The following is a 25,555-nucleotide window of genomic DNA, read 5'->3' as shown; positions in this document are numbered from 1 at the left end:
AAAACCCCAGCAGCTTTGCAGTTCTTGACAGATCCTTGCGACATATGGCCGTGCATTATCATGCTGAAACATGAGGTGATGGCGGTGGATGAATGGCATGACAATGGGCCTCAGAATCTCGTCACGGTATCACTGTGCAAATTGGCAATGATAAAACGCAGTTGTGTTCGTTGTGCATAGATTATGTCTGCCCATACCATAACCCCACCACCACCATGGGGCACTCTGTTCACAATGTTGACATCAAGAACCTGGTGAGGACGACGACCACGCAGATGAATGTCCACGAGACGGTTTCTGACAGTTTGTGCAGAAATTCTTCAGTTGTGCTAACCCACAGTTTCATCAGCTGTCCGGGTAGCTGGTCTCAGACCATCCTGCAGGTGACGAAGCCAGATGTGGACGTCCTGGGCTGGCATGGTTACATATGGTCTGCGGTTATGAGGCCGGTTGTACGTATTACCAAGTTCTCTAAAACAATGTTGGAGGAGGCTTATGGTAGAGAACTTAACATTCACTTCTCTGGCAAGAGCTCTGGTGGACATTCCTGCAGTCAACATGCCAATTGCACGCTCCCTCAAAACTTGAGACATCTGTGGCATTGTGCTGTGTGACAAAACTGCACATTTTAGAGTGGCCTTTTATTGTCCCCAGCACAAGGTGCAATGATCATGCTGTTTAATCAACTTCTTGAATCGATTATCTGGCAAAGGAGAATTGCTCACTAACAGGCACGTGAATAAATGTGTGCACAAAATTTGAGAGAAATTACTATTTTGTGCATATGGAACATTTCTGGGATCTTTTCTTTCAGCTCAAGAAACATCAGACCAACACTTTAAGCGTAATTATCAGTGACGGATAAAATATCCAAACTATTCAAAAGATCCAAGCTGGAATGTGAGCCTATAAGAAAATGACTCAGCTGATTAACTGACCCGGAAAGACTTTATCTGAAACACACCCTCTGACAAGTGGTCCATGACCCTTAACCCTCCACTTCCTGGTTACTAAACAGATGAGGTAATTGCTGAGGTAATGCTAAGCTGCTAATAAGCTTAAGGGGACTTTTATAGGACATGGAGGCTTTGAGCAGAGTAAGCCAAACACACACCCTACTGTACTTTACTCTATCTCCCTGTTGCCTTTCTTTTACTGGAGTAGCCTACGGGCAGGCACCCTCTAAATATGTAGCTAGTTTCACTAATGTGGCTAGTGGAAACAATTTAGCTTGATGCTTTGTTGCCATCGTGAAATGTCGTCAGACTCTTGGATAACGTCTTCAAATATTGTAACAGCAGAAAACGTTGCTATTCCTGGTATTTGCTCCAATTTTATGTTCACCAATGATTGCAGTGTTCTGTTAGTCTGAGAGAACAGAAATAAAAGATAGCATTCTTCTGTGAACAGACATACTTTGTTTGGTTCGTGGAGAGCCACTCCTTATATAAACTCAGCAAAAAAAGAAACGGCCCTTTTTCAGAACCCTGTCTTTCAAAGATAATTCGTAAAAATCCAAATAGCTTCACAGATCTTCATTGTAAAGGGTTTTAACACTGTTTCCCATGCTTGTTCAATGAACCATAAACAATTAATGAACATGCACCTGTGGAACGGTCGTTAAAACACTAACAACTTACAGACGGTAGGCAATTAAGGTCACAGTTATGAAACTTAGGACACTAAAGAGGCCTTTCTACTGATTCTGAAAAACACCAAAAGAAAGATGCCCAGGGTCCCTGCTCATCTGCGTGAATGTGCCTTAGGCATGCTGCAAGGAAGCATGAGGACTGCAGATATGACCAGGGCAATAAATTGCAATGTCCATACTGTGAGATGCCTAAGACAGCGCTACAGGGAGACAGGACGGACAGCTGATTGTCCTCGCAGTGGCAGACCACGTGTAACAACACCTGCACAGGATTGGTACATCTGAACATCACACCTGCGGGACAGGTACAGGATGGCAACAACAACAGCCCGAGTCACACCAGGAATGCACAATCCCTCCATCAGTGCTCAGTCTGTCCGCAATAGGCTGAGAGAGGCTGGACTGAGGGCTTGTAGGCCTGTTGTAAGGCAGGTAATCACCAGACATCACTGGCAACAACATCGCCTATGGGCACAAACCCACCGTCGCTGGACCAGACAGGACTGGCAAAAAGTGCTCTTCACTGACGAGTCGCAGTTTTGTCTCACCAGGGATGATGGTCAGATTTGCATTTATCGTCGAAGGAATGAGCGTTACACCGAGGTCTGTACTCTGGAGCGGGATAGATTTAGAGGTGGAGGGTCCGTCATGGTCTGGGGCGGTGTGTCACAGCATCATCAGACTGAGCTTGTTGTCATTGCAGGCAATCTCAACGTTGTGTGTTACAGGGAAGACATCCTCCTCCCTCATGTGGTACCCTTCCTGCAGGCTCATCCTGACATGACCCTCCAGCATGACAATGCCACCAGCCATACTGCTTGTTCTGTGTGATTCAAGGGTTTTTCTTTATTTTGACTATTTCCTACATTATAGAATAATAATGAAGACATGAACACATATGGAATCATGTAGTAATCCAAAAAGTGTTAAACAAATGCAAAATATATTTTAGATTCTTCAAAGTAGCCACCCTTTGCCTTGATGACAGCTTTGCACACTTTGGCATTCTCTCAACCAGCTTCATGAGGTAGTCACCTGGAATGCATTTCAATTAACAGGTGTGCCTTGTTGAATGTTCATTTGTGGAATCCCATCTGGTTTGCGCTTAGTGGGACTATCGCTTGTTTTTCAACAGGACAATGACCCAACCCACCTCCAGGCTGTGTAAGGGCTATTTGACCAAGAAGGAGAGTGATGGAGTGCTGCATCAGATGACCTGTCTTCCAATATCACCCAACCTCAACCCAATTCAGATGGTTTGGGATGAGTTGGACCGCAGAATGTAGAAAAAGCATCCAACAAGTGCTCAGCATATGTTAGAACTCCTTCAAGACTGTTGGAAAAGCAGGTTGCCAAGAGTGTGCAAAGCTGTCATCAAGGCAAAGGGTGGCTACTTTGAAGAATCTCAAATATATTTTGCATTTGTTTAACACTTTTTGGGTTACTACATGATTCCATGTGTGTTATTTCATAGTTTGTCTTCACTATTATTCTACAATGTAGAAAATAGTAAAATGATATAAAACCCTTGAGTAGGTGTGTCCAAACTTTTGACTGGTAATATGTGTGTATATATAAATAAAAACACTCCAGGAAGAGTAGCTGCTGGGGATCCTAATAAAATACCAACCATTCTCAGTGTTGAGGATTCAGAGTCCACAATAACTACACAATGACGCAAACAGAAGACATTGTACAAATCCCCCTTCTTTTAATTTTGATTTCATTATATAAATACACATTTACAGATCATTTTTGTCCATGAGACATGATGAAGAATGAATGACAATGAAAACATCGACAAAACTACAATCAATCATTTCAGTGGCAGAGTCCTCATATTACCCTGTGTCCTATAAGAGAGATGAGATGGAGACATCATTGCCCCCTACACTCAGGGCAGACAGATACACACTACCTGTCTGTCTGCTACTGTAGACCAGCGCCATGGTGGCCTAGCCAGTTAGGACAGCCTGCCTACCTCTGTCAACCAGTTGCCCAGCCCCCTGGGAGGACCATGTTGGCTAGTCTAGGGTCCTCTCTTCCCAACTGTCAACTTGTTTTTTATTTATTTTTAAAACAGCTCTTTTGGTTTGACATAAATAAAAAATAGACAATGTACACTATGTATATGGGGTTGATTCTTAAAACATTTTCATTCAACAAAGATTCTCAAAACAACCTTATTACAATGTTATTTGCATGTGACACACATAGTGATTATTATTTACAGCAGATAAGGATCACCAGAGTAAATAAAAGGTATTTCTCCTCTGAGCCCTGGGGCTAGATACTGCACTGTTATGTTGAAATGCATCCGATTTACTATGGTTTTCGAAAACGCATAACAGACAAAAAAAACAAAATCAGGAGGGTTTTGGCTATTAACTTAGTAAATGAAGGGGCGAAAAAGTGCCATAAATTCCAGTAAGAAATTGAAGCTACTGAAATCATTTCTATGAAAACTTAGGAAAAAAAACATCCAAAGCTGCAAAACGCTTGACATCATTTGATGACATGATTTTATTTTAGTCTAACTTTAGGGTTGTTCTTCAGCCAATACACAAGGTGGTTAACACCATGTACCAGCCCCTCTTTAGGAAACACAGAATGCCCTTTTCAAATGACAAACCACAAAGAAACTGGGAGGGGATGACTGACTGACCACAGCACTAGATGAACAAACCAAACGACTTTGTACAATGCTCTACACACACCCCCACCCACCACTGGGACTGACTGACTCGCAATAACAATGTGGCACCCATTCGCTTCACTTTTTCACTATTCTGATTACAGTACATTTGAGAAAGCGCCGACTCTGCACCCCCAGGGTCATAAAGAGAGCTGTACTAAAGTACAAACGGCTGGTTGTGTGATCTGTACAGACCCTAACCCTGCTGTGTGACACTGCATCATCTCATCACAGAGACCGTACTGTAGAAAGGAGTGAACGGGAGGACTAATGCCTAGTTGTAAATAGTAGACATGTGTATCTTTAGCCCATAAAATACTCAACATGCCTCAGTCCACCAAAACCCCATGGAAAACACCCTGGTGTGTTATTTCATCAAAGTCAAATCAACATCTGAAAAGTCTCAAAATCATTGGTGATGGGATCTCTCTGTAGGCAGTACAGAGAACATAATTGTCCCTCTAGAATGTGGCATAGAGTGCACTTAGTGGCTGGGTCAAACACAGATCCCTACAGTACATACCACCTGTATCTCCATGTCACAACAGACTATGAGAACGCAAAGCAAAACCACCATTTGAGATGGGAGACGTTTGATAATAGTTGGGTTGCAGTCAGCTAGCTGTTTCTATCTGTCAGTTCCATCGAATACAGAGAGAAGTGTGCTGACTGGTTCAGTAAGCAGTGCTGGTTGGCTGGACCCATACGATAGCTGACAGTCCATCAGAAATGACCATTTACCCAATTCACAGGTTTCAAAAGTGCATAGTAGACCCACATGCATACTCCTCAAAAAGGGGCAATCCTCTCAGGTTGGCTCTAGTGGCATGAGGAGAAACTGGTGACTACTGAACGCATGGAGTTAGTGGCATGTAGTTTGGCTTTGGTCTAACTAACATAACTGTGACATCAATTAGCAATTAAATAAAGCAGTCAACACATTTTTCTGTTAAAAGCAGAATTTTCCCACCGCACATTTTCACTGTTCTCGAATGTTGGCCCCACTTTTGGGTCTCATTCAGGTGGAGGTGGAGACCCTTGGTTGTGCAGCATTCTGTAAGTGCACCTGGCTGGAGCTGGGGGTATCGCTGACAGGGGTAAGATGGTGGTGGTGGCTGTAGTAGAGGGTTATGTATGTGCCAGTGTTGTACAGTAGGGGCATGCAGATCAAACTTAACACATGCACATCCTCTGATCCATGCTTTAGTCTCTGGGAGGTCGAAGGTTTGAGTCAGGCTATTTAAAACCCAAAACTCAGACTGAACATGAAAAGAGTCTCCAATCCCAGAGCTCTGACAGAGACGAGAGTCCAAGAGGGAGAAAGAGAGCGGGGGAGAGGGGTTAGACGAGGGAGGATTGAAACAGAGGGACACAATGGAGTGATAGGAGAGAGTTTGTTCTAATCCTCAGTTTGGTAGATAGACATATCAAGTCATAAGGAGTCCTGGTCTCTTGGCAGCGTGCCGCTCATGTCCATTTGGTTGGACCTTTGCCACAGTATGGGGGGTTGACTGGTGAGTCCTGGCTGTGGTAACGGCTGGCCTGGCTGGCTGCTCCAGAGTGGGGCCCTCGGGGGGCCGTGCCCACCTAAGGGGAGGGCTCCAGCGGGTAGACGGGGCTGGGAGGGGAGGGTCATTGCTGGGGCTTGGAGGTGGGCTGACTGGCTGCAGGCTGGGAGGTCTCTGGAACCTCGACGGTGATGGAATGCGGCTGGATCACGATAGGGGTACGCGGACCTGCAGGAAGACAAGGGACTGGGTCAGATTCACTAGAAAAAAATAACCCTCAATAGAGAAAAGGACAGTTGACACCGTGCCTTCAGAAAGTATTCATAGCGCATGACTTACTCCACATGCCTAAATTCAAAATGGAATAGATTGTTTTGTTTTTTCCCCCCTCACCCATCTACACACAATACCCCATAATGAAAACATGTTTAGACATCTTGGCAAATTTATTGAAAATCAAATACAGAAATATCTCATTTACATAAGTATTCACACCCCTGAGTCAATACCTTGTAGAAGCACCTTTGGCAGGATCACAGCTGTGAGTCTTTCTGGCTAAGTCTTTAAGAGCTTTCCACTACTGGATTGTAGGTATCAGTATTTTGTCTCCCCCATACCCCAACTTCTTATCTTGCCAAATTTGTAAGGAGTTTTGTTTACACACCTCCTTGACGGTATATACACTGCTCAAAAAAATAAAGGGAACACTAAAATAACACATTCTAGATCTGAATGAATGAAATACTTAAATACTTTTTTCTTTACATAGTTGAATGTGCTGACAACAAAATCACACAAATTATCAATGGAAATCAAATTTATCAACCCATGGAGGTCTGGATTTGGAGTCACACTCAAAATTAAAGTGGAAAACCACACTACAGGCTGATCCAACTTTGATGTAATGTCCTTAAAACAAGTCAAAATGAAGCTCAGTAGTGTGTGTGGCCTCCACGTGCCTGTATGACCTCCCTACAGCGCCTGGGCATGCTCCTGATGAGGTGGCGGATGGTCTCCTGAGGGATCTCCTCCCAGACCTGGACTAAAGCATCCGCCAACTCCTGGACAGTCTGTGGTGCAACGTGGCGTTGGTGGATGGAGCGAGACATGATGTCCCAGATGTGCTCAATTGGATTCAGGTCTGGGGAACAGGCGGGCCAGTCCATAGCATCAATGCCTTCCTCTTGCAGGAACTGCTGACACACTCCAGCCACATGAGGTCTAGCATTAGGAGGAACCCAGGGCTAACCGCAGGAGGGCTGTGTGGCCCCCCAAAGAAATGCCACCCTACACCATGACTGACCCACCGCCAAACCGGTCATGCTGGAGGATGTTGCAGGCAGCAGAACGTTCTCCACAGCGTCTCCAGACTCTGTCACATGTGCTCAGTGTGAACCTGCTTTCATCTGTGAAGAGCACAGGGCGCCAGTGGCGAATTTGCCAATCTTGGGGTTCTCTGGCAAATGCCAAACGTCCTGCACGGTGTTGGGCTGTAAGCACAACCCCCACCTGTGGATGTCGGGCCCTCATACCACCCTCATGGAGTCTGTTTCTGACCGTTTGAGCAGACACATGCACATTTGTGGCCTGCTGGAGGTCATTTTGCAGGGCTCTGGCAGTGCTCCTCCTACTCCTCCTTGCACAAAGGCGGAGGTAGCGGTCCTGCTGCTGGGTTGTTGCCCTCCTACGGCCTCCTCCACGTCTCCTGATGTACTGGCCTGTCTCCTGGTAGCGCCTCCATGCTCTGGACACTACGCTGACAGACACAGCAAACCTTCTTGCCACAGCTCGCATTGATGTGCCATCCTGGATGAGCTGCACTACCTGAGCCACTTGTGTGGGTTGTAGACTCCGTCTCATGCTACCACTAGAGTGAAAGCACCGCCAGCATTCAAAAGTGACCAAAACATCAGCCAGGAAGCATAGGAACTGAGAAGTGGTCTGTGGACACCATCTGCAGAACCACTCCTTTATTGGGGGTGTCTTGCTAATTGCCTATAATTTCCACCTGTTGTCTATTCCATTTGCACAACAGCATGTGAAATTTATTGTCAATCAGTGTTGCTTCCTAAGTGGACAGTTTGATTTCACAGAAGTGTGATTGACTTGGAGTTACATTGTGTTGTTTAAGTGTTCCCTTTATTTTTTTGAGCAGTGTATTATTTTCAAAATTCTTCAAGCTCTGTCAAATTGGTTGTTGATCATTACTAGAAAACCATTTTCAGATCTTGCCATAGATTTTCAAGTAGATTTAAGTGAAAACTAACTTGGCCACTCAGGAACATTTACTGACTTCTTGGTAAGCAACTCCAGTGTAGATTTGGCCATGTGTTTTAGGTTATTGTCCTGCTGAAAGGTGAATTCATCTCCCTGTGTCTGGTGGAAAGCAGACAACCAGGTTTTCCTCTAGGATATTTCCTGTGCTTAACTTCATTCCATTTATTATTTTTTTTCTAATCACAGCCATTAAACTCTGTAACTGATAGAGATTTCACCATGAGGCCAATGGTGACTTTATAAGCGGTTTCCTTCCTCTCCAGCAACTGAGTTAGGAAGTACGTCTGTATCTTTGTAGTGTATCTTTATTTTTTACCCATGTACCAATAGGTTCCCTTCTTTGCGAGGCATTGGAAAAGACCCCTGGTCTTTGTGGTTGAATCTGTGTTTGAAATTCACTGCTCGACTGAGGGACCTTACAGATAATTTTATGTGTGGGGTATGTAGATGTAGTCATTCAAAAATCATGTTATTATTGCACACACAGTCCATGCAACGTATTATGTGAATTGTTAAGCAAATTTCTACTCCTGAACTTATTTAGACTTGCCATAAGAAAGGGGTTGAATACTTAAGACATTTCAGATTTTAATTTTTTATTAATTTGTAAAAATTCCAATAACCATAATTCCACTTTGATATGGGGTATTGTCTCCTGGCAGTGACAAAACAAATATAAATGTAATGTATTTTAAATTCAGCCTATAACTCAACAATATGTGAGGTGTGTGAATACTTTCTGAAAGCTCTGTATGTTAGCTATATGCCCCACTCTATACTAATGGAGTGAGTAAAGGACTATGCTACATATCCTGTAAAATAATTCTCTATTGTTTGTATAATACTAAAAAGGTCAAATTCTGAAGTCAAATGAATAACCAACAGGCATGTCCAGACAGGTAACAACAATGATCACAATGACCTTCAAATGACAATGACTTTGTAAACATCAAATTACATATCAGGGTTCTGTAGATTTAGGCTAATGACATGATGCCAATGAGAAATCAAACAGGAATATCAGTACAGGTTGTGGTTCATGCAGACTGTACAAGCCAAAGGTCTGTGACTACAGTAAAACTTCCTCCCAAAACAGTAAAGCAGCTAGGCTGAGGCTACAAGGGCAAAGCCTTGGCTGCCAGGTACACACAGAGTATTTACTAGCTGGATCTACACAACAGCTCTGTAAACACTTGACTGGAAGCTTCCAATCCTCATTAGCTTTGCAGCAATAAATCCTGTTATCAAAAAAGTGAACTCTTCTGAAATACAGAGATCAAAATCCAGCAAGTCATGTTTTATGATTATTGTTTTGTTAATGCACCGTCTTATACAATTTTATCTTGTACTAGTTTGTCATGATTTAGGCTACTTGCTCAGTGAAAATGTTAAATAAAAAGTTCAAAATGTTTGCAAGTAATAGCCTGTTGTATCTCAGATACAACTGACAAGGGAATGTATTATTAGTAGAAGGCATGATCTCAAGTTGGGCCCTTGTTTTACTGTCCTCATGTGTAACCTGCCCTGAAGTGTTGAAACCCCACAAGGGTCATGTTCAGTAGGTGGGAAAAAGTTTTGAAACAAGGAAGTGCTACCTGAGCGTGTTTTCCATTGCAAAACGTTTTGCTACGGTGCGCCCTACTGAACATAACCAAGTGTGTATCAGGAACCTACCTGCCCTCCCCTGGCGAGGCTCATCCACACTGTCACTGTCCTTATAGAGGACACCATCCAAAACGCAGCATAGAGGGAGAGCACAGAGCATGGCTTTGAAAGCACTTCTACTATTAGTGGTAGACTACTACCCTTACTATATCAGATTACAGTATAATGCAATGATAGTAATGATTCACTCCTAACCCAACATCATTATATAGCCATTGTCTCTCAAAGCTTCAAGCTATCGCTCTGGTATAGCTAAAGAGAGAACCATGACACATGTCAACAGGTGTCATGGTGTTGAACAAACAGACCACTAACAGACAGGACGGTGCTGAGGAAGTAGGTGTGAGGTGAGATGACAAAAACATATGGCTGGATGTGACAGGACAGCGGTGGTCCGTCTAGGTCTATGGGGCTTTGGTCTCAACAGTGCACTGGACACACACCTGTACCTAGTCCCTACCACTTCCACAGGTGACAGTGGAACCCCACGAACAAACTTTCAAAATAATAGTACCCAGTGGGTATCATGATATCATGGAATATTCCAGACTATCTAGGTACTCTAAACCCCCGTCTTTCATGGAAACACTACTAATGTTCTTAACCTAAAGTGGTAGGCACCTGACTGACATACTAGAATGTTCTGTAATTCCCTGGGAGTTAGCCTAGGGAAGGTTAATGAAGGCATGTCCTATGAGGTTAGTTTCAACCCTGCTTCAGTGACAAGTGAAAAAACCCTCCACCACCAGGGTTAGTCCATCACCACCTCCACCAGGGTTAGTCCATCACCACCTCCACCAGGGTTAGTCCATCACCACCTCCACCAGGGTTAGTCCATCACCACCTCCACCAGGGTTAGTCCATCACCACCTCCACCACCGTTAGTCCATCACCACCTCCACCACCGTTAGTCCATCACCTCCACCACCGTTAGTCCATCACCTCCACCACCGTTAGTCCATCACCTCCACCACCGTTAGTCCATCACCTCCACCACCGTTAGTCCATCACCACCACCACCGTTAGTCCATCACCTCCACCACCAAGGTTAGTCCATCACCACCACCACCAAGGTTAGTCCATCACCACCACCACCAAGGTTAGTCCATCACCACCACCACCAAGGTTAGTCCATCACCTCCACCACCAAGGTTAGTCCATCACCTCCACCACCAAGGTTAGTCCATCACCTCCACCACCAAGGTTAGTCCATCACCTCCACCACCAAGGTTAGTCCATCACCTCCACCACCAAGGTTAGTCCACCACCACCAAGGTTAGTCCATCACCTCCACCACCAAGGTTAGTCCATCACCTCCACCACCAAGGTTAGTCCATCACCACCACCACCAAGGTTAGTCCATCACCTCCACCACCAAGGTTAGTCCATCACCAAGGTTAGTCCACCACCTCCACCACCAAGGTTAGTCCACCACCTCCACCACCAAGGTTAGTCTACCACCTCCACCACCAAGGTTAGTCTACCACCTCCACCACCAAGGTTAGTCTACCACCTCCACCACCAAGGTTAGTCTACCACCTCCACCACCAAGGTTAGTCTACCACCTCCACCACCAAGGTTAGTCTACCACCTCCACCACCAAGGTTAGTCTACCACCTCCACCACCAAGGTTAGTCTACCACCTCCACCACCAAGGTTAGTCCATCACCACCAAGGTTAGTCCATCACCACCAAGGTTAGTCCATCACCACCAAGGTTAGTCCATCACCACCAAGGTTAGTCCATCACCACCAAGGTTAGTCCATCACCACCAAGGTTAGTCCATCACCACCAAGGTTAGTCCATCACCACCAAGGTTAGTCCATCACCACCAAGGTTAGTCCATCACCACCAAGGTTAGTCCATCACCACCAAGGTTAGTCCATCACCACCAAGGTTAGTCTATCACCACCAAGGTTAGTCTATCACCACCAAGGTTAGTCTATCACCACCAAGGTTAGTCTATCACCACCAAGGTTAGTCTATCACCACCAAGGTTAGTCTATCACCACCAAGGTTAGTCTATCACCACCAAGGTTAGTCTATCACCACCAAGGTTAGTCTATCACCACCAAGGTTAGTCTATCACCACCACTATGAAGGGCGAGCATGAATCAGAGAAATAGAATGACTCATTATAGTCTGAATACTGTGCCAACACTTCAGCTGCTGAACCCACACTGGACTGGCTCAGCCAAGCGGTCAGCTACCTCTACGTCAGGCCCCAGGGGGATCCCAGGGTTGTGTTAGCTTATGACAAAAAGGGACTGTGCTTTTAGAACATGGCTCTGTCCTGCACATACCCACAGGCTGGGTTTTCAACTAACCAGCCTGACATTTCATTGATGTTTCATATAAATAGACTGCTACTGTTTATTGAAGGCAGCTAATGTGTTGTGGGTTGAGTGAGTACTTGGCTGCTGTGGGGCCCTGTGTTGCCTAAGGGCTGGATTCAATCCGTATGGTGGAATTGAAGGTAATTTCCGATTGAGCCGACATATGCAGCGTTTAACGTGAACGCAGTCTCCTTGCGGAAAATGCCGTATAGCTCGATTTAAATTTAAAGGCAATGTTCCTGCAGAGACTGCATTCACGTTAAAATGTCTAAATCAATCACAACTGACCTTTACATTTTAACGCGGATCTTCCGGATTGAATCCAGCCGTAAGTGCCACTGTGTTCTTGCTGTTAAGGTAATGGGATACTGGGCAGAGATTAGGCTATATCTAATTACCATTTACTAGGCCTAATTAATAAAGAGATGACATCCACTTTATAACCAAGGCAGCAAATAGTTACTGCAGATACATTCATGATGGACCAAACACAATCAAAATACTTAGCAATCAATTCACTGAAATTGTTATGAAACGGTTGCAGAGACATTATATACAAGGCAAGCTCATGTGGCCATGCTGAAAATATTTTCAAGTAACAGCCATGACATCATGCAACACTGACAGGCAAACAGAATGGATGGTTAGTGAGCCAGTCGAACTACCAAACAGCAGAACATGGTACAAAGGCACCATGTGTCACTACGAACTAATACAGTACGGTGAAACGGGTTGGTCTGGGGCATAACGAATGGACAACACCATGCAGATGGGATGAGTACAGCCAGTACATCAGGCAGACGGGGGGGCTTACGAGTCATTTAGACTCCGGCAGCGTTTCGCCTGGGTTCTCAGCAGCCACTGGACTGGTCGGGTTGTCACCTACTGGACTGGCAGGGCCTAGGCTGATGGCAGGGCCTAGGCTGATGGCAGGGCCTAGGCTGATGCTCTCAGCCACAGGGCTCGATACAGCTATAGGTACGGCTACAGGTATGGGCTGGACAATGATTACCGTGTCACCTGGTAGATGGAAACACAAAAGTACAGAAACACCACTCTTGTCAGAACGAAATGAACCTGTCCTGCTCATTGGGCCAGAGTATACTGATGTGTTATCCCCATACCGCCCTGGGGTTGTTAGCTTGTCATGTCCTGTTTAGCTTTCAGGTACTGTAAATGAAGCACAGTTCCTGTTTTTTGTTAGGTTATTCATGTCACCTAGGTATTCGCCTAAACATTCAAATATCTCAAACCAATAGTAAATTACAATGCACCATAATCTCATAACTTCTTATACTGAAAGTGCGACAGCAATTTGGGCTTAGGGTCATGACTATAGGGTCACCATGGTCGCTGATCACTCTGACAAGGCATTTAGAAGTCTAGTCCTTGGGACTGTCTGCTATTGAGTTCTGAGCTCTCCTGCTGCCGTGTTAACAGGCAACATGAGTAAAGGAACTCCGAGTCATTTTCTCAGACCAACCAGTCAAGGACACGACACAGGAGGCGGAGGCAGACAATACAGTCCCGTCAGATCTGAGGATGTGCTATTAATCTCCCTCATCTCACTTCTGTCCCAGCCCCTGTCCCTGTTCTGACCTGCACTGAGGACCACGGATGGTAGAGGGTAAAACAAAGCTTCTTGTTGAGTTTGAAATGTTGGAAGAAAAGAAACACTTGACATTTCTAACGGTTAATGTGTACGTTATTGTACACTACATCCCATAGCTTTCACACAGAAAGCTGACCTGCAGAAATACCAAACAACATTTCATTAGCGTTTTGTATCCTTGTGGTAAAGGAGGATTGTGATACAAAGCACATATCCTCTGTGATATGAGCCAGCAGTCTCTCATTCACAGTGTGTGTGAGCTATAAATACATGCACTTTTAGCTGTTCTGTTTCATTAAGGTAATCTATGGGCTAGCCTTCAGCCTCAACCTCCAGAGCAGGATCAGGTGCTGTAGACCGGGAGTTCTGCCTAGTAGAGCTAGACACTGACGCTTCTCTCCTCATCCTCCCCCCCATCTCTGTTTGGCAGCTCTAGCCCCATCTGTGCTCTGCGGTTTCCCCGCCTCTCCTCCCTCTAATCTCCTTCTCTCTGGCTCCTATGCTCTGAAAGGAAGTGACAGCGTTAATTCAGGCTGAAAAACCGACATCTGCGAGGCTGCCTGCCGCTGAGGTACAGTGGAGGGGCCAAGGACTCAGGAGAAGGACTCAGGAGAAGGACTCAGGAGAAGGGCCAACACAGAAGGACAGGGACCGAGGGGCATACTGCATTTAATCGGCTACCCTCCCCATGACCTCTAATCCAACTATAGCATAGAGTCTATACTATACATGCGCAGCACCAAGCTCTCAGTCCCCAGCCCACCTACTGGTGCCCCAAACATTCTCCCATACACTACCCACCATCAAACCAAAATCCCCCCTCCACTCTCATACCCATATCCTACCCCCCTCCCATAATGCCCCCCCCCCCCACGTCCCCTTCCCAGCGTGCTCTCACCTCCGTCCGTCTCAGCTTTGATCTGGGCCTCCAGGTCCTCTGGGTCCACATACTGGTAGTGATCATCCTCCTCTGGCGGCTTGCACTTCCCGCAGCAGAAACAGCAACAGCAGCAGCAACAGCAGCAGGAGAAGACTGTGCAGCACACGGCCATGGTCTGCAGCACAAGGACATAACACAAACACACAGCAGTCAGGACAGCCACCCGCCGTCATCCTGCTCCCATGAGAACCTCTACATATCTGGCCTCAGATCTACAGGGTGGCCCAGTGAGAGAAGCTAGTGGATGCTAGCAGCAGAGACCTCCTGGCTCAGACAGTGGCTTTGCCCTCAGGGCTCTCTGCTTTTCAATGCTACATATCAAATGTAATATGTGTGGTGCGCTTAATAATCCTATTGCACTGTGCTTTCTAGGGTATAAATAAGTGCAGCGGTTTTGTTTCTTTGTAGATGAAAGCAGAGTGAGGTTTGTGAGACAGTCACTGGATCGTCCCCTCTGCATCTCAACCACTCTACTTACTGTACTCTACTCAGCATCAAAGGCCTCACATCTCAGAGTGACTGAGCACAACTACACAGTTGTAAATAAAGACTGCTTTGCACCTGACGCCACCGGTCTAACTGACAAACAGAAAAACACAGTACACTGACAGGTTCAGAGGGAGGTATAACTATGACACCTTTCAAAGCAATAATACACTTCACTCAAGTCTTCAATTAATAGACTGTCAATGCACTCCCACCACAAGATAGAAGGGTGTCTAATGAATGGAGTAGACATAGTAATGTCTTATACAGTGCGATGAGTGTGTGAATGACGCGGCTGTGAAAGCAATCCAGTCAGTACGTCATCACAGACAGAGACAGTAGGCTGGGACTCAGGATGGGTTAATCACCCCACTGTCAGAGGCTACTGCAGTCCTGACTAAACCCAGGATAACCTGTCCACAGAGGGTAATGGTCACCTGAGTACTCAATCTATTACACTGTTAGACTAAAAGGTGGTTTTAGAGGGGTTATGCGGTATTCTCTCTCACCTTAAACCACCACTTGGACATGAGGAAGTAGTATTTGACGCTCTCCTCTCCAAACTGCTCAGACACGTAGAGACCCATGGAGCCGTACTCGTCGTAGATCCTCCTCTTGCCGTCGTCGTTCAGGATGGAGTTGGCGTTGTTGATCTCTTTAAACTTATCTGCAGCCTCCGGGTTGTCTGGGTTCTTATCTGGGTGGTACTTCAACGCTAGTTTCCTGTAAATGGATGGATGGACAGATGGATGAATTCATTCATCTTAGTCCACGCCGTCACATATGAATGAAACGAAACTCTGAATCCTATAAAGAGCTTATAACTCATTAAAAGTCCATTCTTCTGTGTCTGATGGACCAATTCATTGGGAAATGGAGAAACAGGCTTACCAGTTATGTGGCTATAACAACCAGAGACAGCCTGAGTATTGTCAGTCCCCCCCCCCTGGATCCACAACCAGAACATCCCGTGGTCATTTTTATGGTGGTGTGCAACTTGCAAGATAATTACAAGATTGAAACGACCAGAGGAGGACTGTCATGACTCTCGCGCCTGGGTGAGAATCAAAGATGGCAGCAGCAGCAGCAGCAGCAGTATTAAACCCCCCCCCCCCGTCATGCTTTGTTAGTCGACTAGGGACTTTACATTGCATTATGTTAGTAATCAATATAATCTATACTGTGTGTATTTCTGTGCGATTATTATTATTTCTGTGCGGTCAATGACGTTCAGAATGAGACTGATGAGGTAATAATAATTAATAATTGACTGTTATTGAGGTAAGAGATATTTATATCTTTAGAGTTTAAGTCGGGGATAGCAACTCGTTAAATAACTTTTCCCGTGGTGCCCCAAGACTGCTAATGAGTTAATTGTTACATGATTCATTTAATCACGTAATAATTAAACATAGTTAATTTGATCAAATAACAGTCATCACATTAAATGGTAGTCACACCACAACAGTGTGTTACCTGTAAGCTCTCTTGATGTCATCCGCGGAAGCTCCTTTCTCCAGGCCTAGCACCTTGTACAGGCTTTCCCCTGTGGTAGACATCTTCCTCTGGGGGCCTGGCCGATTTGGCTCTGCTGTGCCTGGTCCTGCGCCTGCCGTGGCCATGGCTGAAGTCTGGAAAGATACACACACAGTCACACAGGAGGTTAGCACTGAGTCACACTGGCACACACACACACACACACACACAGGTGTGGCACTGAGTATGTTGTCACTGCTGCAACAGAGACATACACCCTGAAGTATTTAAAAGACCTGTTCTTAAATCTTAAAATTGTTTTTCAAAACAAGTAACTACGTGTGTATAAGGGCTGATTCCAAATAGTCAACTGGTCGATTATTTGGTTGATAGTCTGTTGGTTGACAGATGTGTGTGTCAAGCAGTCCCAGTATAAACAGTGCATTTGGAAAGTACTCAGACCCCTTGACTTTTTCCACATTTTATTACATTACAGCCTTATTCTAAAATAGATTTCTTTTTAATTACACACACACACAATTGACAAAGCAAAAATGGGTTTTTAGAATTTATTTTAAAAAGTGTTTTATTTATTACATAAGTATCCCTTTGCTATGAGACTTGAAATTGAGCTCAGGTACATCCTGTTTCCATTGATCATCCTTGAGATGTTTCTACAACTTCATTGGAGTCCACCTGTGGTAAATTCAATTGATTGGACATGATTTGGAAAGACACACACCTGTCTATATAAGGTCCCACGGTTGACAGTGTATGCGCAAAAACCAAGCCATGAGAAAATGTACGTAGAGCTAAGAGACAGGATTATGTCGAGGCACACATCTGGGGAAGGGTACCAAATATTTTTTGCAGCATTGAAGGTCCCCAAGAATAGTGGCCTCCATCGTTCTTAAAATGGAAGAAGTTTGGAACCACCAAGACTCTTCCTAGAGTTAGCCGCCCGGCCAAACTGAGCAATCAGGGGAGATAGGGCTTGGTCAAGGAGGTGGCCAAGAACCTGATGGTCCTTCTGACAGAGCTCCAGAGTTCCTCTGTGGAGATGGTTGTACTTCTGGAAGGTTCTCCCATCTCTGCAGCACTCCACCAAATCAGGCCTTTATGGTAGATCGGCCAGACGGAAGCCACTCCTCAGTAAAAGGCACATGACTGCCCACTTGGTGATTGCCAAAAGGCACCTAAAGGACTCTCAGACCATGAGAAACAAGATTCTCTGGTCTGATGAAACCAAGATTGAACTCTTTGGCCTGAATGCCAAGCGTCATGTCTGGCACCATCCCTACAGTGAAGCATGGTTGGCAGCATCATACCGTGGGGATGTTTTTCAGCGGCAGGGACTGGAACACTAGTCAGGATCGAGGGAAATTGAACAGAGCAAAGTAGAGAGATCCTTGATGAAAACCTGCTCCACAGGGCTCAGGACCTCAGACTGGGGCAAAGGTTCACCTTCCAACAGGACAATGACCCTAAGTACACAGCCAAGACAGCGCAGGAGTGGCTTCGGGACAAGTCTTTGAATGTCCTCGAGTGGCCCACCCAGAGCCCGGACTTGAACCCAATCAAACATCTCTGGAGAGACCTGTGCAGCGATGCTCCCCATCCAAACAGAGCTTGAGAGGATCTGCAGAGAAGAATGGAAAAAACTTTGCAAACATTTCTTTGTCATTATGGGTTACTTTGTGTAGATTGAAGAGGGGGGGAAAAAAATCATTTTTTAGAATAAGTCTGTAACGTAACAAAACGTGGAAAAAGTCAAGGGGTCTGAAGCTCTAGGAAGGGTCTTGGTGGTTCCAAACATATTCCATTTAATAATGATGGAGGCCACTATGTTCTAGGGGACCTTCAATGCTGCAGAAATGTTTTGGTACCCTTCCCCAGATCTGTGCCTCGACACAATCCTGTCTCGGAGCTCTACAAACAATTCCTTCGACCTCATGGCTAGGTTTTTGCTCTGACATGCACTGTCAACTGTGGGACCTTATATAGACAGGTGTCTGCATTTCCAAATTATGTCCGATCAATTGAAGTTACCTCAGGTGGATTCCAATCAAGATGTAGAAGCATCTCAAAGATGATCAATGGAAACAGGATGCCCCATAGCATCGGAATACTTTCATAAATAAGGGATCTGTTTTTTTATTTTTAATACATTTGCAAAAATGTCTAAAAACATGTTTTCACCTAGTCATTATGGAGTATTGTGTGTAGATTGATGAGAAAAAAAAATGTAATCAATTTTAGAAGGCTGTAACGAATGCACTGTATGTAAAGGTTGGGCCTACACAAAACCCCTACAGATCATTTACAACCACAATACACTATTGACAACTAGGCCTAGCACAGATTCATTTGGGATTAAGCTCCAAGACTGAGTAGTAAAGTGCAGCAGCATGGCAAACATGAATAATGAAATACATAAACTGTAGAGCCTCTATCTGAAATACATTTGATTAAAACAAAGCCTAACAGAAGGCAGCAGTGAAACTCTAAACAACCCACAGAACACCGCATTCTGCTGAGCAGGACATTAGCCCTGCTGTGGCACACACACACACACCACATTCAGCCACGCACACGGTGACTACTAATGCCCTGGGGAGGCTTGAGCTAAAGGCGATTACATTGATCTCACACAGATCAACATGGGGCAATCTTAGACTGGCTGTGGCCTGGAGACTTCCCTGAACAGCCAGCACAGCCCAGAGACAGGCAGGGAGAGGCTTAGGAGGTGGTTTGGGCTGGGGGGAACCTTTTTCTATAGGTTGTTGTGAGGGGAAACAGTAAATGGTGGTACAAGGCTACAAGCAATAGCAGAATAGCAGTAAACTAAGCTTACCCCATTGATTCCCTTAAAGCTGGTGGTGCCCCAACACTGAAAAAGCAGTCTGTTTGTAATCACCTTTGTTCTACATTGGAACTGGTCAGTAGCCAAGTCAAGGGTTTCCAACTGCTTAACAACAACCACACTTCCAAAGCTTGGATAACCAGAGACATTTAGCCAGCAAAGCTTGGATAACCAGAGACATTTAGCCAGCAAAGCTTGTTTCCATGAATTACATCTGCTATCTGGCCTGTCTGTAGGCCATTCACTAAAGCTGCAGCTCCAATGTTCCACTGGCTCAGGTGGAACCTACTGGACCTACTGAAGCCCAGTGTTTCCTCTAGGATTTTTTTTCAGCAGCAGTGGCAGACTTAGCAGGGGGCTTCCTGCAGGGGTGTTGGGTGGGGGCTTCTTGCTTGGGGGCGGATGGGGTCTTCCTGGGGCATACATCTACAGTGACGTCCACGATTGAAATGCATATGGGGCAAACACTGGAGGCCTAAGCTAATGGTCTCCTGTGCATTGCAGTAGGGTTGGGCGGTACCCAGATTTTCATACCGTCCTTCTCTCATCTCAGGATTTGCGGTATTACCGGTTAAATACACAAGTGGGCGCCAAAAAAAAGAAAAAGCCCAATCGGCATCTATTACCAGAATGCTGTCAAAATTAGCACAATTAATAGTCAATTTCCATGGAGGCTGCTAAGCTAAATATGCTAACAAGCACAAACGGGAAAAACACTAATCGCAAAGACAGGCAATCCAGCTCATAAGTTACAGATAGGTAGGACCTACCAAATGTCATTTTTGGTGAGTTTGGACTGTGAACTAGAGACATTGACCAAATGAACAAGGATTTGACGCATACTTGTCTGAAGGAAGAACAGTACCGTCTCTGGTGCGGCATGTGTACACGCTGTGTCTGTGTGGAATCTGGAGTCGCTACGGCAACAGGCCTGCCTGCTCTGCTTGGAGAATAGGGAGAGGGAAAAAAACGCAAGAAAATCCAGATAGCAGTGGCAGCTGTACAGATAACTGATCCAAAGGGCTTTGACTTTTCAAACACAGCAGAAAGCTAACACGGCCCCCTCTGTGGCGCAGCGGTCTAAGGTGCTTGAGGTGTCACTAAAGCCCTGGGTTCGATCCCAGCCTGTGTCACAGCCGGCCGTGATCGAGTGATCCATGAGTCGGCGCACAATTGGCCCAGCGTCCTCTAGGTTAGGGTTTGGCCGGCCGGGATTTCCTTTTACCCCTTTTTCTCCCTAATTTCGAATTGGTAGTGGTACAATTACCACAAAAAAAAATATAGACCATTTTAAAGAAAACAAAAATAGTAACACTATACGATGCCCCGATAACACGAACCCTAAGTATAATTTGCTAGTTAACACAGAATTCTGCGTTTTTCACACAGAAAAATAAGAATGCGTAATAAATATCTGGCTGCGTTTTGTAAACGCAGATTTAAAATGCTTCTTACTGTAATTTCTGCTTGGCCTCAGACAATTTTTTTGCTTCAGTTGCACTTCTCCACTCAGATGAGAATTCACCAATTGGCATTCTATCAGCAGACAGCGCTCTGACTGATGTGGAGCTACTTTTCTCTGGTAAAAATGCACAATTAACTTTAAGCAAAACATTAATAAAATGTAGTTGGCTACATTCCTTCTATGGCAAACATAAATACATTGGCCACGCATCCCTTTTGCTGTCACGTGTGCTCCCTCTCCAGCCTCTGGGTCACCAGGCTGCTCATTATGGTGCACACCTGTCACCATCGTTATGCGCACCGTAAGACTCACCTGGACTCCATCACTTTCGCTGATTTCCTTCCCTATATATATATGTCACTCCCTTTGGTTCCTTCCCCAGGCATCATTGTTTCTGTTTCCTGTCTGTGTGCTGTTAGTGTTTCTTGTTTTGTATTATGTTCCTTTTATTTTATTAAAACACTCACTCCCTGAACTTGCTTCCAGACTCTCAGCGCACATCATTACAGTGTAAGCTCATTTACTTGTGTGGCTGCCAGCCAAATAGCGTTGCACTTCTGTTGTCATCTGATGAAAATTAAGTTATTTTCTACCGAATGTGTTGCACTAATGTATTTTCTGTGAAGGAAAACTATAGTTGCATGCCCCTGATCACTCTATTGAAGAAAAAATAAGTTACTTTCAATATAAAACACGACCCGTCAATACACAGCTGGAATCTCCTGCTCCCGTTCTCATGTTGTACCATTTACAAACAAACAGGCAAAAAGCTAGTGTAGCTTTAAAAAAAATTAAAACATACAAAAATTGTACCACACCGCCTCTTTCTAAAGATTTAATTTAACTGCACTGGAAATAAGAATATGTATAGGTGTGTAAGTAGTATTTTTTTTTGTTCTCTCTTTCAAATATAAAACTTATTAGATTTTTGAATTTAATGTAATATCTTACTTTGTCTATAACTGTTCTGTACATTTTATGTGGACCCTAGGATGAGTAGCTGCTGCATGTGCAGTAGCTAATGGGGATCCTAATAAACTAAACTAAGTCTCTCAGAACTATGCCAAGCCTCTCCCATAGGCCTAGAAACTTGTGGAGTGGCCCAGCATCTTCATCATGAGACCCATAGAAAATAATAGCAACATATATTTTCAAAAGCACTCACGTCTCGTGTTCATATTTCACAACCCCCACGGGCTTTTGAAGTTTCCTATACGCGAGCTCAATAACAGGCCTACACTTGATTTACATTGCATGCTAAATGTTTCTAATCAGTGATAGATGTGCAAACGAATTGATGAGCTATACCACCAACTTATTTGCCCAGCCACAGAACTAATCCAATATAGCCTACAGATGGAGATTCAGTGAAACAAAATCACATTGATGGATTAAAGACAAGTATTTTGGTCAGGAGTAGGCCTAGGCTACTAAGTGACTGAAGAGAAAAATACTCCACTTATTTCAGCATGATAAATGGTAGAGCAATTAACATTCAGTTCTCTGGCAACAGCGCTGGTGGACACTCCTACAGTAAGCATGCCAATTGCACACGCCCTCACAACTTGAGACATCTGTGGCATTGCGTTGTGTGACAAAATTACACATTTTAGTGTCGCCTTTTGTTGTACCCAGTTGTGTGACGATCATGCTGTTTAAATCAGCTTCTTGATATGCTACACCTGTCAGGTGGATGGATTATCTTGGCAAAGGAGAAATGCTCACTAACAGCAACGTGAACAAATTTGTGCACAAAATTTGACAGAAATAAGCTTTTTGCGCTTAGGGAAAACTTCTGGGATCTTTTCTTTCAGCTCATGAAACAAAACTTGACATGTTTACGTTTTTGTTCAGTGTACAAACAGTCTGTCAGAGATGGAAAGATCAACCAAATTTTCAGCACAGACACTAACACTATGTGACAGCCAAAAATGCCTATTGTCAGTACTGGGCTAAATTAAGTATTTTGTATTTCTTTGCAATCCTCGTTTCTCACAGAAAGGCTATTTTTGGCTGCCTTTTGCAAGTGATGAGAGACGTTGCTTCAAAGTACTTTTATTCTGAAGTAGCTGTCATCTCAGGGATCTCAGGGATGACAGCTACTTCAGAGGAAAACGTCCAGCCTACTTTATTACATTTTCAACGGAAAAGGATCGTATCTGGTTTAATTTGCCACCATAAACGTTATTGGCAGCTACCTGATTAAAGTTTGAGATATAAAGTCGAGGCCTATAACATTGCTACAATGTTAGGCATGCTTCAGTGTGGCATAAGGACAACTCTATGAGCAAGAAGACAAGTAGGCCTAACTAGCAGGACAGACAGTTATGGCATAGCAACATCTGATCTACACCCCTGCTCATAACCAACAGAGTATAAACTAAGCCTAACCATTTTTAACCTAAAAACTGCCAGGTGCTACATACAGTTAATAAAGAAAAATGGACAATCAATGACTAATATGTAAAATATCACACCATGATTTTGCTATGACAGCTCACCTTTGACCTCAACCTTTGCAGCCACTACAGCTGGGCAAATAGGGATATTGATGTCATAAGGGTAAAATATCTACATTAACCATCAACACTGACCTATACCAACATACAGTGCATTCGGAAAGTATTCAGACCCCTTGGCTTTTTCCACATTGTTATGTTACAGCCTTATTCTAAAATGGATTTAGAAAATAATAATCCACCTACAAACAATACCCCATAATGACAAAGCAAAAACAGGTTTAGACATTTTCAATTTATTTTATTGAAATAAACAATAACATAAGTATTCAGACCCTTTACTCAGTACTTTGTTGAAGCACCTTTCGCAGCGATTACAGCCTCGAGTCTTCAAATCATATTTTATTTGTCACATACACATCGTTAGCAGATGTTAATGCGAGTGTAGCGAAATGCTTGTGCTTCTAGTTCCGACCGTGCAGTAACATCTAACAAGTAATCGAACAATTTCACAACTACCTTATACACACAAGTGTAAAGGAATAAATAAGAATATGTACATATAAATAAATGGATGAGCGATGGCCAAATGGCATAGAGTACAGTATATACATGAGATGAGTAATGTAGGGTATGTAAACATTATATAAAGTGGCATTGTTTAAAGTGACACATTTATTACATCCAATTTTTTATTATTAAAGTGGCTAGAGATTTGAGTTAGTATGTTGGCAGCAGCCACTCAATGTTAGTGATGGCCTTGAGATAAAAGCTGTTTTTCAGTCTCTCGGTCCCAGCTTTGATGCACCTGTACTGACCTCGCCTTCTGGATGATAGCGGGGTGAACAGGCAGTGGCTCGGGTGGTTGTTGTCCTTGATGATCTTTTTGACCTTCCTGTGACATCGGGTGGTGTATGTGTCCTGGAGTGCAGGTAGTTTGCCCGGTGATGCGTTGTGCAGACCTCACTACCCTCTGGAGAGCCTTACGGTTGTGGGCGGAGCAGTTGCCGTACCAGGCGGTGATACAGCCCGACAGGATACTCTCGATTGTGCATCTGTAAAAGTTTGTGAGTGTTTTTGGTGACAAGCCAAATTTCTTCATCCTCCTGAGGTTGAAGAGGCGCTGTAACTTTCCACCTTCTCCACTACTGTCCCGTCGATGTGGATAGGGGGGTGCTCCCTCTGCTGTTTCCTGAAGTCCACGATCATCTCCTTTGTTTTGTTGACGTTGAGTGTGAGGTTATTTTCCTGACACCACACTCCGAGGGCCCTCACCTCCTCCCTGTAGGCCGTCTCGTCGTTGTTGGTAATCAAGCCTACCACTATAGTGTCGTCTGCAAACTTGATGATTGAGTTGGAGGCGTGCATGGCCACGCAGTCATGGGTGAAGAGGGAGTACAGGAGAGGGCTGAAAACGCACCCATGTGGCAGTGTTGAGGATCAGCGGGGTGGAGATGTTGTTTCCTACCCTCACCACCTGGGGGCAGCCCGTCAGAAAGTCCAGGACCCAGTTGCACTGGGTGGGATCGAGACCCAGGGTCTCAAGCTTAATGACGAGTTTGGAGGGTACTATGTTGTTAAATGCTGAACTGTAATCGATGAACAGCATTCCTACATAGGTATTCCTCTTGTCCAGATGGGTTAGGGCTGTGTGCAGTGTGATTGCGTCGTCTGTGGACCTATTGGGGCGGTAAGCAAATTGGAGTGTCAGGTAGGGTGGAGGTGATACGATCCTTGACTAGACTCTCAAAGCACTTCATGATGACGGAAGTGAGTGCTACGGGGCTATAGTCATTTAGCTCAGTTGCCTTAGCTTTCTTGGGAACAGGAACAATGGTGGCCCTCTTGAAGCATGTGGGAACAGCAGACTGGGATAGGGATTGATTGAATATGTCCGTAAACACACCAGCCAGCTGGTCTGCGCATGCTAGGACGACGCGGCTAGGGATGCCGTCTGGACCGGCATTTTGGCTGTAGTGTTTCCAAGCGTGTGAATGAGAGCGCGTTCTTTGGTATTTTTCTCCGGTAAAGACAATAACGATTCTCTGTCTTAAATTTTATCGTTTATTTGCGTATTAGGGTACGTAAGGTTTGATTATAAACGTTGATTGACTTGTTTGGA

The 25,555-nt window shown here is 44.6% G+C and overlaps 1 protein-coding gene across 3 annotated transcripts in view; it reads right to left on the bottom strand.

Annotated features, from left to right (window-relative positions):
* Positions 1–3,338: 3,338 nt before the first annotated feature.
* The window catches only part of LOC139582894 (dnaJ homolog subfamily C member 5-like), a 30,441-nt gene continuing 8,224 nt past the window's right edge, over positions 3,339–25,555 (bottom strand). The window contains exons 2-7 of one of the 3 annotated variants that reach the window (XM_071413324.1): positions 16,647–16,801; positions 15,680–15,893; positions 14,643–14,799; positions 12,947–13,152; positions 9,806–9,845; positions 3,339–6,082 (exon numbers count right to left, since the gene is read on the bottom strand). In XM_071413324.1, the coding sequence (XP_071269425.1) occupies positions 12,950–13,152; positions 14,643–14,799; positions 15,680–15,893; positions 16,647–16,792 (720 nt within the window). In that variant the 5' untranslated portion in view covers positions 16,793–16,801 and the 3' untranslated portion in view covers positions 3,339–6,082; positions 9,806–9,845; positions 12,947–12,949. The remainder of the gene's footprint in view (positions 6,083–9,805; positions 9,846–12,946; positions 13,153–14,642; positions 14,800–15,679; positions 15,894–16,646; positions 16,802–25,555) is intronic. The other 2 variants (XM_071413325.1, XM_071413326.1) reach the window with 2 other exon arrangements.

Source organism: Salvelinus alpinus, chromosome 8 (genome assembly GCF_045679555.1).
Source record: "Salvelinus alpinus chromosome 8, SLU_Salpinus.1, whole genome shotgun sequence".
Classification (NCBI taxonomy): domain Eukaryota; kingdom Metazoa; phylum Chordata; class Actinopteri; order Salmoniformes; family Salmonidae; genus Salvelinus; species Salvelinus alpinus.
Note: the sequence above shows the minus strand (reverse complement) of the source record. Positions and strands in the feature narration are given on the sequence as shown.